The sequence below is a fragment of the Halichoerus grypus genome, chromosome 10 (genome assembly GCF_964656455.1).
Source record: "Halichoerus grypus chromosome 10, mHalGry1.hap1.1, whole genome shotgun sequence".
NCBI lineage: Eukaryota > Metazoa > Chordata > Mammalia > Carnivora > Phocidae > Halichoerus > Halichoerus grypus.
Genome location: NC_135721.1, coordinates 20388378 through 20402119, shown reverse-complemented (window position 1 = coordinate 20402119; position 13742 = coordinate 20388378). Strand labels below are relative to the sequence as shown.

The window sequence follows — 13742 nt, the reverse complement described above, 5'->3', positions numbered from 1 at the left end:
TCAAGACGACTGCGATCGTTTCAGAATCAAATGAGAATGGTAATGACCCTTTCTTGAAGAAGCAAATAAACTCTGTCTATAGCAAGTTATATCACCAGAAAGCTACAAGTCTACACTCATTACTTCAGCTCCCTGCAGAAATGCCACCATGGGTTTTCAATGTACTTTTCTGTTTCACAGAAATTAGCAAAAATGATAGAGCAAAATGACAAGCAAATTTATGCATTTTATGAACTTGCATTGGAGACATTTTCACTTTGATAGCCAATAAACCTTAATGGTAGAAATTTCTGAATTTTGTACTGGAGATTTTTTCTTAGCAACCGTTCTAAGATGCAACAAGATGACACCTCTCTGTATCTTGCTGCTGGAAATCTCAGATCTAAATTCAGTGTCCCAGAAAAGCTTGAAGCCCTCAATTCCCCTACAGGACCCTTAATCTTGCATCGAGTTATACTGTACTAGTCATTTATTACAAACTATCTCAAACCTAAGAATTTGGCATAAATTATATCCAACTGCCTTCTTTTCCCTCTCCTGTATTTTGAGTTTTTTCACCATTACTTGTGGTAGTGATTAATAAACAACACAGGTGCCTCTCAAAGTCTAGCTTTAGAAAGCCAATTAAGAGAAATGTGAAAAACAACTACCTTACTGTTTACTTTCAGCCAAAAGATGGTTTGGAGTAGGGGCACCTGGGTGGCTCAGTCGTTAAGCGTCTGCCTTCGGCTCAGGTCATGATCCCAGAGTCCTGGGATCGAGCCCCACATTGGGCTCCCTGCTCCGCGGGAAGCCTGCTTCTCTCTCTCCCACTTCCCCTGCTTGTGTTCCCTCTCGCTGTGTCTCTGTCAAATAAACAAAATCTTAAAAAAAAAAAAAAAAAGATGGTTTGGAGTAGGAGAAAACAAAATTGTCAGGGTGCGGGGGTGGGGGTGGAATATGGGTTTAAACTAAAACTGTTAACTGGGCTAAGTACTTTCAAGGGCATGACTGTTAGAAGGGGCCAATGTTAAGCTCACTGGTTACATTAACTAGCTAAGACTACACTCTAGAATTCTTTGTTAGCTCTGGCACAGAGCCCATATTACCTCCATTAAAATCATAACCAAACCTTAAGACCTTATCCTGAGAAACTGTGATAAGCTGAAGGTGAAAACAATGAGCACTGGCGTCAGGCTTGGTTTCAAAATCCAACTCCAGCACCAATGGGATGTGCAACCTTAGGCAAAATACTTAATCTGAGACCGTTTTTTTGTAAATAAACGGTATTTTGGATACCATCTCACCAGGTCATTGGGGACATAAAGAACACAGAACAGTGTCACAAGTAACTAGTAGGATCCCTAGGAGGCAAAAAATATTCTCTCCCTTTCACATATTTGAGCTTAAAACCCTGGGTTGCCCTCTGCCATCATTTTAGCCTGGTCCTATTCAAATTTCAATTAACCTACTAACTTCCTATGTGATCAATCTCCAGAACCTTCCAGCTTCTTCCTCTTCCAACACATCTAGACTTGTTTTTCCTCACACACACACTGCGCTCACCACTCTTTTGAGGGCTCACCAGGATTCCCCATTGCCTGTCGTTGTCCAGTCCAGCTGGACTTCTGGTTTCTTACATAAGCAAAGCCTGTTTCGAATTTACCTGTGGTCCCTTCTTACCCTCCCCCTTAGCCAATCAGTCTACTTACCTAAGAACCAATTCAACTATTCCCATCAACTGAACTTGCTCTTAACTATTAATACAGTACTTAAAATCTGAATCACATCTAGTTGGACCTTTTTTTTTTTTTTTTAAGAGTAAGCTCTACGCCCAATGCATGGCTTAAACTACTCACGACCCTGAGATCAAGAGTTGCATGTTCTATTGACTAAGCTAGCCAGGCACCCCTTGTTGGCTCTTATATACACTTAGCTAATGATTGCTTTTGCTTTCTAAACTAGATCTCAAATTTAAGGGCAGAGACCATGTTCTATTTTCCTATACCAGTCTCAAAAGGAAAATCATGGGACTCACCCTAGACACACGAAACAGAAAAAGTTGGAGAGTGAATGGGGAAACCCCTCTGTCAAATAAATCAATCAATCTTTAAAAAAACAAAAAACACTCCAGGTGATTCCTATCAACACTGCAGGACAAGAAAACTTCTACACATTATCCTTCCCGCAGAGATAATCTTGTCAACAAATATTTATTTCTGTTGACTAATAATGCCCTAATACGGGATTAACCTTTTCTTTATATAAAACAAATTTGTCAGGGCGCCTGGGTGGCTCAGTCGGTTAATTATCTGTCTTCGTCGCAGGTCATGATCCCAGGGTCCTGGGATCGAGCCCCCATCACGTAAGCTGCCGCTTATGGTTCACAAAAAAAGTAAGAAATACTTTTTTCAGATAAGAGGATAGTCACTGCTAAAACAAGCATTCACCCTCCAGGCTGGGAGCCTACCTTGGCGCCCCTGGGTAATCAGCTGTGTTCAGCTGCAGTTGGCCTTGGCACATTCTAGTGTTGTTGGCTGGGGAGTGACTGACTGGTGTCTCTTTTGACACCAGGATGATATTGCTGAGATTTCCATTTTTTATGTAGTTTCTTACCAAAGATAGTTCTTAAAATTGCTTTCTGGTTTCCCTAGGCTGAGAAAGTTATTTCCCTTCTATTTCTGCTCCTCTAATATTCAGTTTGCTATTTTGCATTGTCTTCACTTCAGAAGTAATCCTCCATCTTCAACTCCATAAATAAATGAAAACCAAGTCACACAGTTGGAAATCAAGTTTTGTTTTTATATGAACAGAAGTAGACCATCTAGAAATATTTCAGTTTATTTAAATTGTTAAGTAGAATATGAAACCGAATTTGTAGCTAGTACCAGAGAATGGACTTAACTGTTTGGTGTTTAATGAGAACAGCTTCTACACAGGATCCCAAGAGACTTACAGAAAAAGGGGCAAAGCCCTAATATTAAGCAAATAAAACTCATGTTTCAAACAGGTTATACAAAAATTGATTTATACTCCATTTCCCTTTTTTTTTGATATTTAGAAAGTGCAGATTTAACAAAAGGTAGCCATATCCTTTCTATGTACAATGCCGATTATAATTATGCAAACAAAACTGTCAGTCTTTTACCCAAAAATCCCAGTGTTTAGCTCTCAAACCTTAAGTCACTGAATTGAATAAGGATTAAAGAGGGTTAAAAATAAAAAAGCTATTGCCACATTCCAGATGAAGGAAAGCAACACATACATTAAAATTAATCTAACAATAGTAGGTTTAACCTATAACTTTTCGAGAAGCTTAACATCATTTCATTATTATTTTTAGTGGAAAATTAGGGATTATTTGGCAATGCTGCTTTTACTAGTAAACAATGATAAAGTCAAGTGAAGGAAAAACCTAAGAACAACCAGGGAGGCATATAAAACTGTTTTTAGGGCACTATCTGAAAAATTCATGGATGTTTACAGCAGATACGTCCCTAGGCTGTTGACGTGAGCCAAGAGGGCATTAAAATGCTATCCACGACACAAGAGAGACTTTTCAATGGAAGCTGCTGTCCTAAACTCAGCCTCTGCTAGAAATGAATCATGCTATTCACAATTATTTCAACAAAGGTATCATCTTAGGATGCTAGCAGCATAGCAAACTTAACTTACCCTATCCTGATGATAAGCAATGAAGCAAAACTAGAAAAATGAAGTGAAAAAAGGACAGGGTTAGAGATAGCCGGAGATCTTATCTGTACATGAAAAGCCTTTTGTTGTCCTTTTCCCAAATCCATGGTAATACACATTTTCCAAAGGGATGTGAAGACAGGACTTAAAATTAATAATATTCTAAAGTATTTCTAATCTTAAGGTAAAGACAACTTAACACTGAAAAAGTGTTCTTCAAAGGCCAAATCTCAGTATATTTGGCAAACATGTTAATAAATTTCACTCCTCCTTCCCACCATTTAAAACAAAACCAAAACCAAAAACAACCAAACCTTTACTGGGCTACCAAACTGCGAGAGGAGTTGCCAGAATGGAGACTCAAACTTCGGTTACAAGATTTATTCTAGGAAAGTGAATAGGCTATACACCTAATTAGAAAGACAAACCACAACACCCTCCAAACACTAGTGCATGCAATTAACTCTTCCATTTCATAAACTCAGTGGATAGAAAGGGAACAAAGAGGGAAGGAGAAGAGGAGCATGAAGTAAGAGAGCGAATGGAGGAATCCGGGGCAGAAGTTTTAGGAGAGAGAAAATGAGGGGGAAGACATTTGATAGTAGTAGGCAGTTAGAATTTATCTTTCAGTTTACTTATCAAGGTAAATCAGTACTTTATGTTAAACTTGAAAAACCTACTAGTTTGCCCCTTTCATTTTTAAATAACTCATACCATTGGGTGGTGGGGGAAGGAGAAGCAAATAAAGCAGCATGCAGGAAGACAGACACAAGGAAAAAGTGGCCAAAGAGAAGAACTGGTGGCAGGAATAGTTTTAAATATCAAGGCCACTTAAAATAAGACTCAGCAAACCAAAGCTATCATTTCTGCATTACCCTTTGTCCTCAATTAACTACTTTGAAAATTACAGCCAAGCAAACCACAAACATTTTAATGGTTTATGTTTGGATGATATGTATGTCTCCTGCACATGCTTCCACCAAAACAAACAAACAAAAGGAAAAACCAAAAAAGTTCCTTTCCACATAAGGCACAGGACAAAATTAATCCCATTTACATATTCAAGGCGAAATGAGTGTTTTCCTGGCTTTTGTTTCTTTTGCTATCACATGTCTATAGATTATAGGGACTCAAGCACATTATCCATGACAGAAAATTCCACTGTTGTACAAAATAAAATTGTTAATTCTAACTTTTATTCTCATACAATTTGCAGAATAGAGTTGAAATGATTGCTATAGGTTTTAATGTTGATAAGAACTGGACTATAATACAACTGAAATGCAGTGGTGAGCTGAGCAAGTACATTTAAAAATGAAGTCACAGACATGATTTTTCTATACATTTTCTTGTTTGAAGAAAATTATAAAGTCAGCAAGCAGTCACAGATGAAAGAACAAATAAAACAGGTGGATTGGATAGTTAAGATGAGGAACAAAAATATCTGTTTAGAGTTAAAAATGGACAGAGTGGTTTATTTTGCAGCAAGAGGAGAAAACAGGGTGGTGGATGGCAACTGACGGAACATGAGGACGCTCAGCAACATTTGCTCTTCCAGCCTGTCACGCCGCCTCCACTGCTGATATCTACATTTTCACTGTTGGGCTCTTTTACAGGGGTCTGGAACAAACACACAAGGAAAGTAACCCATGAAAAACATTGCCATGGAGAAATCACGATTCAAAAGAAATATTCTCATAAAGGTAACAAAATGTAACTCAAGTCACACGAGATAAGGTTTTCTCTCCCATACACAGTAAAGATTTGGCAGCTTTGTTTTCGATCTACATTTTACCTGCTTATGCCAAGCTGTGAAATGTCTAGAGGCCTCTAGGCATCCCTTTAATAAAGCTTCCAATATCTTTTCTGCTCTCGTTTGCACAGAGGTTTGCTAATAACTCTTAGCTCTGACCTCTGAGTATCTAGTATTTAAGAAGCATTATCGAGCATCTGTATAAAACCAATGTTGGGTCAAGTCTAACCTCAGAGAAGTGAAACAGCCCTTTCTGTATAGTTACTTGCTTTTTGAAACTGAAGTTTGTAATGCTCTACCATAGATTTAAAAAGGCAAGCTCAAAAATGATATGCTACCATTAAGTGGAAGAAAAAGGGTAGGGCAGAATGCCAAGTTGTGTAATTCATGTTAAAAATGTATATAGAAAAAAATCAAAAGGAGGGACACCAAATGTTAACAGTAGAAAACCCTTAGGTGGTGGGTTTATGAGTGATTTTATTTTCTTCTATGAATAATCCTGTATTTCCCCAATAACCTAAATATTACTTTTAAAATCAAAAGAATATATTTTCAATGGATAGCCTATACGGTATGTATGAAAGGAACATTTTTTTTTTTTTTGAAACTGCTTACATATAGTAAAGTATACAAATCTTAATTGTGCTTGATGGATTTTTAGTATATAAAGTAAAGCTATCAGATCAAAACATAGACTATAATACCCCCAGAAGGCTCCCATGTCCCTTCCAGCCAGTACTACCCTCCTAAAGGTAACCAGTACTCTCATTTCTGTCACCAGAAATTAATTTTTTTTTCTGTTCTTGACATTCAAATACCTGGAACCACGTTTTATGTATTCTTTTATGTATGATACCCTTTAGTTAGTATCAGTCTGTGAAATTTATCCAGGCTATTGTGTTAACAGTAGGTCATCATGAATGAAATTTTAAAAGCTAGGATGTAACTGGGAACATATTCTCGCATGGAAACAAGAAAAAGTCATGTAGCCCAAGAGAAGCCCTACTTAACTCATACGGAGGTGAAATTTCGACTTGCACTTTGAGCTCACCTACCTACTCTCCACTGCCTTATGGGATTCTTCTCCTCATTGTATGTTAAAGCTACAAGTTTTGCATTAAAAAAATCTTTGCGTTTTCCTGAACAACCAACTTTATTCCTATTGCAGATCTTGAGAAAAATGACAGAAGAAGAGAAAGAGCCCCTCAGTACCTATCTCACAGCAAAAGAATATGGTTACACAGGAAATATTCTTTCTCTGGTAACTTCCAGGTGTGGGTCAGTTAAAAGTACATGGATGTTTAAAAAAAAAACCCAGGGAGGTCACTATATTCATTCATTTAACACCTCACAGTCTGTCCTTTTACAATTTAACTTAGATCCTTGAAAGAGACTCTCTGGGGGCGCCTGGGTGGCTCAGTTGGTTAAGCAACTGCCTTCAGCTCAGGTCATTATCCTGGAGTCCCGGGATCGAGTCCCACATCGGGCTCCCTGCTCAGCTGGGGGTCTGCTTCTCCCTCTGACCCTCTTCCCTCTCGTGCTCTCTGTCTCTCATTCTCTCTCTCTCAAATAAATAAATAAAATCTTTAAAAAAAAAAAAAAAAAAGAAAGAGACTCTCTGAAAAAAGGAATTATCCCATGCAGAGTAAAACATTTTAAAGCCAGAAGTATTAATCAAGTTTATTAAATACAACTTTAAGCTATTCCTAGCCAAGAATAAGAAAAGGGCCAATAACTAAAAAAGTGAGCAAAGGAGTAAAACAAGTTTACAGGAAAGGAAATATAAAAGTGATTCTTAAAACTATCTTTAAAAATGCTCACCATACTCATAAGAGAGCTGCAAATTAAACCTACTTTTTTTTTTTTTTAACCTGTCAGGTTGGGAAAGATCTGAAAGTCTTACAATCCATTATGTGGGCCAGAGTGTGAGGAAACAGGCTAGTAGGAGTGGGAACAACCCTCATGCCAGCACATGGCAACATGTATCAGAATTATAAAAATGTACATATATGCTCTTTGGCCACTTCTAGGAATCTGTCCTTCATATACTTGCACATAATCATATGCTTGCAAAATGATTTAAATATAAGATTATTCACTGCAATACAATTTATGAGATCATAAGGCTGAAAATCACCTGCATGTCCCTCACTGAGAAAACCTGTTCAATTATGACATATCCAAATGAGTAGCATTCAATTATTTAAAGAGTGGGATTATTTTACTTATTTTAAGTGCCAAACAGAGTACAGCATGTTGCCTTATCTGTTTTAAAAAGGGGGGGGGGGTGGGAATAAAAATATATATTTGTATTTACTCATATATTAATAATTAAGAGGTTAATTACATTGGTTACCTGTGGGGGAGGAATGAGGAGTTGGGAGAATGCAGTGGGAAACTTCTCTGCACTTGCACTCTCTTTATTTTAAATGTTTGAACCATGAGAATGAATTACCTATTCAAATAATTAAGTTAAAAATGTTTTAAATTGCTTTCATTCTAAAGTTAATTTTTCTTTTACTAACTCTGGAGAGAAATCATGGCACAGAGAGCTGCTAGTTAGGAAGCACTCCTGTATTTCCCACACGTCAATGTAAAGCATGTTTATGTTTGATGTTTTAACTCCTAACTTTACCACATCAAAAAGCATATGTATGTGTATGAGAAAAAAAAGAGACCTCACATTGGGGCGTGCCTACATGGGGAAGACTCCAGACTGAGATCTTTATTGGTGTACCCATAATTTTTAACCTTTAATATAACAAGGAAGATCTATCATACTGGGACACAGGTTGTAAGACTACATAAGCATTTTTTTTTTTAAAAAAAATGCCAAGATTAGTGAGAAAATCAAGGGATACAGTATGGGCAGAAAAAAATCAAAAACAATGGAGAAAACCAAAAAATCCAGAAAGAGAAAGAACACAAGAGACAAGAGTATTTCAACAAGTGTTATGGTAAATTCTGTGGGTACCGAATAATTTTTCACTGTGACCTACGAAACTCTGAAATGCAAAGTATTCCACTAATTAAAAGAGGATTTTTCTATTCCTGTTATTTCCTTCATTTAATTAAAAATATGAACATTTTTCCTTGTCCATCTAGTACTTTATTTTTCTATTCTTCTATTTTTATTTCTCACAGGAATATCTTCAAATATAAAAATTCCTCAAGGAATTCACGGCGTTTTACCTTTACATACTGTGAAAGAATATTTTAAAAATTTTAAGTTGTTTTTATAACTTTAAAAAGATACATTAAATTTTCTAAACAAAACTATATAAACGTAAGAGTCATTGTGTAATTCTGTTCTGTGTCTCCTTCCCCTTACCACCGTCACCCACTTGGAATACTCACTACTATTGAAGTTTGGTATAGATCCTTCCAGATCTTTATTTGCTAAACATAACCAAACATATGTGTGCACATGCATATGCATGTGTGTTTGGTATCATACGTAATTTTTAAAAATAAGATCGTACTACATGTATTATATCCTAACTTGCTTTTTATTACTCGATATATTATAGATACCAGGCAGAGGTGGAAGGACACAACTTTTATAGTCACTGTGAATAGCAATATAACTGACCGACTTTTTTCTGGTTTGAACACACAATTATAGTTAACGGATAACTACATTTCACTATAAAAAATTAAGCTGTTTGATTTCTCCCAAATTTCACTCAATTTATATTTGAGATGCCATCTCTATTACAGCTTATGTTTTATAGATATATATACTTTTTAATTTGGGGATTGGGTTTTGAAAAAATACTGTCATTTCAATCATAAACATAGAAAGGTTACCAGAAGCAATTACATTTTCTCCTATACAATGCCTGCTTCTCCTTTAGGAGTTATATCAGATTTTTTCTGTTTTTATGTGCATTTAAATGTATCATACAGATTGAACGGACAACTCAGGACTCATAACCAAATCTGCATACTATAGTCATTTGAGGAATCCTATAAGAATCAGATTTCCCAATTTTGCTACAAGTTACTCATTGGTAAGTATGGGGATTCACAAATTAAACCCAGAAAACTAACCCTGAAGTAAAATGAATTCCCTGGGATCATATTTCAGCAATTTTTAAAATATTACAGATTGAAATGATTGGCTAAATGAAATACAGGGATGGATTTATTCACTATATCATATACACACGCTCTTTACTGGCACACCTTAGAAGTGACTATATAGTTGGAAGAAAGTGATTCTGTAGCAGTAACTATTACCTTAAATTTTAAGAAATTATCTATGGAAATGCAAAGAATGTGTAAGAGAAGTGAGTCCAAAAGTAGACAGAAGAACCATAAGACCACAGACCAGACAAAAAGCTGAAAAAAGGAGCATGACACTGGGGACTTGAGAGTCAGCGCGGGAGCTCAGAAGAGTGTTACCGCGACCAGACGCTACAGATGCCTAATGGCTCACTGTTCCCCCAGGTCCTACTTCACTTTAGAGGGTTAGATACTGGTGATAGGTAAACATTTAGGAACAATACCACCAAAATCTAATTTCTGTATGTTAATCCAGTACTTCAAAAAAGAACTGTGACACTGGGCACCTTGGGAAGTAAAAATAGGATCTTACCTTTCGAAGGATATCTTCAGCTAATGTGAGGAAAGCCTTTTCGATGTTTATATTTGCTTTTGCACTAGTCTCAAAAAATCTAATACCATGCTCCCTTGCAATCTAAAATAGAAGCAAAATGTCATCACAAAATTATCAAGCATAGAGTGCCAACTGTTGACTTCAGCACCCTGTAGGAAATAATATTATTCTAAAGGAAGCAGTCCCTACTAGGTTATATAAAGCAAAGTACTTCAATGGGTCACGATTCAAATGGTCAAGTTCTTTCAAAAATAAATAAGTAAACAAAAATAATAATAAAAGAATCCTCTCCTCACTTCATGAGTTTACTTCAAATACTCTGAGGTACTTAAAGTCTTAAGTTAAAAAACTGAGGATCACTGATTTGTATTTTTCCCTCTTTGTAGTTTAAATACAGTTGAAAATACTACTACCAAAGGTTTGATTCTCCCACACCTGTTAGATATACACTGAAAAAATTCATTCAAATGATAAACTGTTTCCCACAGCATTTATAAAACAATGTGAATAGTTCAGCACAGTCCATTACCACTACCAAATGCAATACCATCTTCACAAAGAAAGGGCAGCATATTAGTTTCATTCATAGCTTTTTACCTGTTCTCCTTTTCCTTTAGGTACAACTCTTTTATCATCCATATCACATTTGTTTCCTAGTAACATCCTTTCCACATCTTCATTGGCATGCTACAATGGAATGAAGATTTAATTTACATAATACCATGACTTATAGCTTAATATTCTCTAAAGATGACTTTATTTTTCTCAATTTTCAGTGTCATTTTAATAATCTGAAGTTTTAAAGCAATCACCCTGAAATCACCCCATGCTAAAAGCCTACACAAATTCGTAAATTACTTAGAAAAGGAAACATAATTCCTAAGACATGACGCTGTCAAATATTATTTTACCCCAACAGGAGGCTGTCTAGTTTCTAGATATATTCTCACCAAAACTGAAGATACAGGCAAAAGATCTGAAATGAAATCTCTTATGCATAATCTCAATCCAAGCTGGATCATGATTTTAGATAATGAGTATTACCCTGTAGAAGCCTTAATTAAAAATTCTACAGAGCTCTTAAAATCTCAAAAAGCTACACTGCTAGGGCACAAGGAGATCCCATGCAGAAAAATCAGTTAAAAACAAATGTTTGCTCCACTGAAATCCTAACAATACCATTTGCACAAATAGAAAAATCCATCCCTGAAATTCATATGTAACCTTGAGGGACTCTGAACAGCCAAAATGATCTTGAAAAAGAAGTACAAAGCTGGAAAATTCATACTTACTCCCTGATTTCAAAACTTACTACAAAGCTACAATAATCAAGAGTGTGCTACTGGCATAAAGATATGTACGTGAATAAACAGGATACAGAGCCAAGAAATAATCCCTTGCATGCATGATCAAATCGTGCATGCATGATTTTCAACAAGAGTGCCAAGACCATTCAATGGAACAGTCTTTTCAAAAAATGGTCTTGGGCATACCAGATCTCAAAATGCGAAAGAATGAAGTTGGACCCTTAACTTACACCATATACAAAAATGAACTCAGAGTGGATCAAAGGCCTAAATGTAAGACCTAAAACTATAAAATTCAGGGGACGCCTGGATGGCTCAGTCATTGGGCGTCTGCCTTCGGCCCGGGTCATGGCCCCTGCATCGGGCTCCCTGCTCAGCGGGAAGCCTGCTTCTCCCTCTCCCACTCTCCCTGCTTGTGTTCCCTCTCTCGCTGTCTCTCTCTCTGTCAAATAAATAAATAAAATCTAAAAAAAAAAAAAAAAACTATAAAATTCAGAAAGAAAATATAGGAGAAAAATTTTATGACATTGGATTTGGCAATGGTGTCTTGGATATGACACCAAAAGTATAGGCAACAAAAGAAAAAATAGGCAAATTATACTTCATCAAAATTAAAAACTTTTATGTGTCAAAGGTCACTATCAGAGTGAAAAGACAACCATCCCCTGGAGTAAGAAAAATATTTGCAAATCATCTATCTTTGGCCCAACACTCCTTTCCCTGAATGTATCTACAGTCAAGGTAGTTAAGTTCTCTAGATAACGAAAGCACTTTGAGATTTGTCTTAAATTTGAATCGATTACATTCTTTCCACCAACCCTATCCTTTTCTGGGTAACTTTTACTCATTTCTTCAGATCTCAGCTTAAATGTCATTCCTCGTATCAAAGCCTGTTTGACTATTCTGGGTCCTAGGCCTGCACACCATATGAATTTTAAGATCAGCCTGTCAATTTCTGCCAACCCCCCACCCGACCCCCCAAGACAGCAGCTGGAATTTTGATAGGATTACACCGAGTCTGCACATCACTTTGGCTAGTGCTGCCATCTTAACAGTGTGAAATCTTCCAATTCATAAACATGGGTGCCTTTCCAATTACATGGATCTTTAATTTCTTTTAACATTTTATGGTTATCAGTATGTAAGTTTGTACATCTTTGGTTAAATTTTTCCTAACTAGTTTTTCTTCTTTTTGATGCTACTGTAAATGGAATTATATTCTTAATTTCATTTTTGGATTATTCACTGCTAGGGTATAGAAATACAATTGATTTTTGTATACTGATCTTGTATCCTCCAAGCTTACTGAACTTGTTCATCCATTCTAACAGTTTTATTTTTTGGTGTATGTTCCTTGGGATTTTTTTTTCTTTCTTTCTTCCTTTCTTTCCCTTCCTTCCTTCCCTCCTTCCTTTCCTTTTTTTTTAAAGATCTATTTATTTGATGGGGTGCCTGGGTGGCTCAGTCAGTTAAGCATCTGCCTTTGGCTCAGGTCATAATCCCAGGGTCCTCGGATCAAGCCCCACATTGGGGTCCCTGATCAGTAGGGAACCTGCTTCTCCCTCTCTCTCTGCCTGCTACTCCCCCCTGCTTATGCTCTGTCTTAAAAAAAAAAAAAAAAGATTTTATTTGAGTGAGAGAGGGAGAGAGGGAGCACACAAGCAGGGGGAGGGATGGGGGGTGGGGGAAAGCCGGATCCCCACGGAGCAGGAAGCCCAATGTGGGGCTCGATCCCAGGACCCTGTGATCATGACCTGAACCATAGGCAGAGGCTTAACTGACTGAGCCACCCAGGCACCCCTCCTTAGGATTTTCTATATACAAAATCTCATTATTTACATATACAGTTTTCCCTCCCAATATGGGTTTCCCCCTTTTCTTCTCTCCCTAACTGCCTTGGCTAGAACCTCCACTACAATTCTGAACAGTACTGGCATACTTCTCATTTTCTTGATTGTAAGGACAGGTACGCTGTTAGCTGTGGGATTTTCACAGTTGTCCTTTACTAGGCTAAGGATGTTCTATTTCTAGTTTTCTGAGTGTTTTTATCATGAAAGGGTGTTGGATTTTGTCAATTTTTTTTCTGTGTCTGTTGGCATAATCATATGGTTTTTGTCTTTTATCAATACAGTGTATTACACGGGGCACTTGGGTGGCTCAGTCAGTTAAGTGTCTGCCTTCAGTTCAGGTCATGATCCCAGGGTTCTGGGATCAAGGCCCGCGTCGGGCTCCCTGCTCAGCGGGGAACCTGCTTCTCTCACTTTCTCTGTCTGCTGCTCTGCCTGCTTGTGCTCATGCGCGCTGTCAGATAAATAAATAAATAAAATCTTTAATAAAAAAAAAAAAAAAGATGGTGTATTACAGGGACACCTGGGTGGCTCAGTCAGTT

The 13742-nt window shown here is 37.1% G+C and overlaps 1 protein-coding gene across 1 annotated transcript in view; it reads right to left on the bottom strand.

The window, feature by feature from the left end:
- Positions 1-2760: 2760 nt before the first annotated feature.
- Positions 2761-13742, bottom strand: part of RAB10 (RAB10, member RAS oncogene family) — an 87620-nt gene continuing 76638 nt past the window's right edge. The window contains exons 4-6 of the mRNA XM_036090270.2: positions 10644-10733; positions 10026-10127; positions 2761-5292 (exon numbers count right to left, since the gene is read on the bottom strand). Of these exons, the coding sequence (XP_035946163.1) occupies positions 5209-5292; positions 10026-10127; positions 10644-10733 (276 nt within the window). The 3' untranslated portion in view covers positions 2761-5208. The remainder of the gene's footprint in view (positions 5293-10025; positions 10128-10643; positions 10734-13742) is intronic.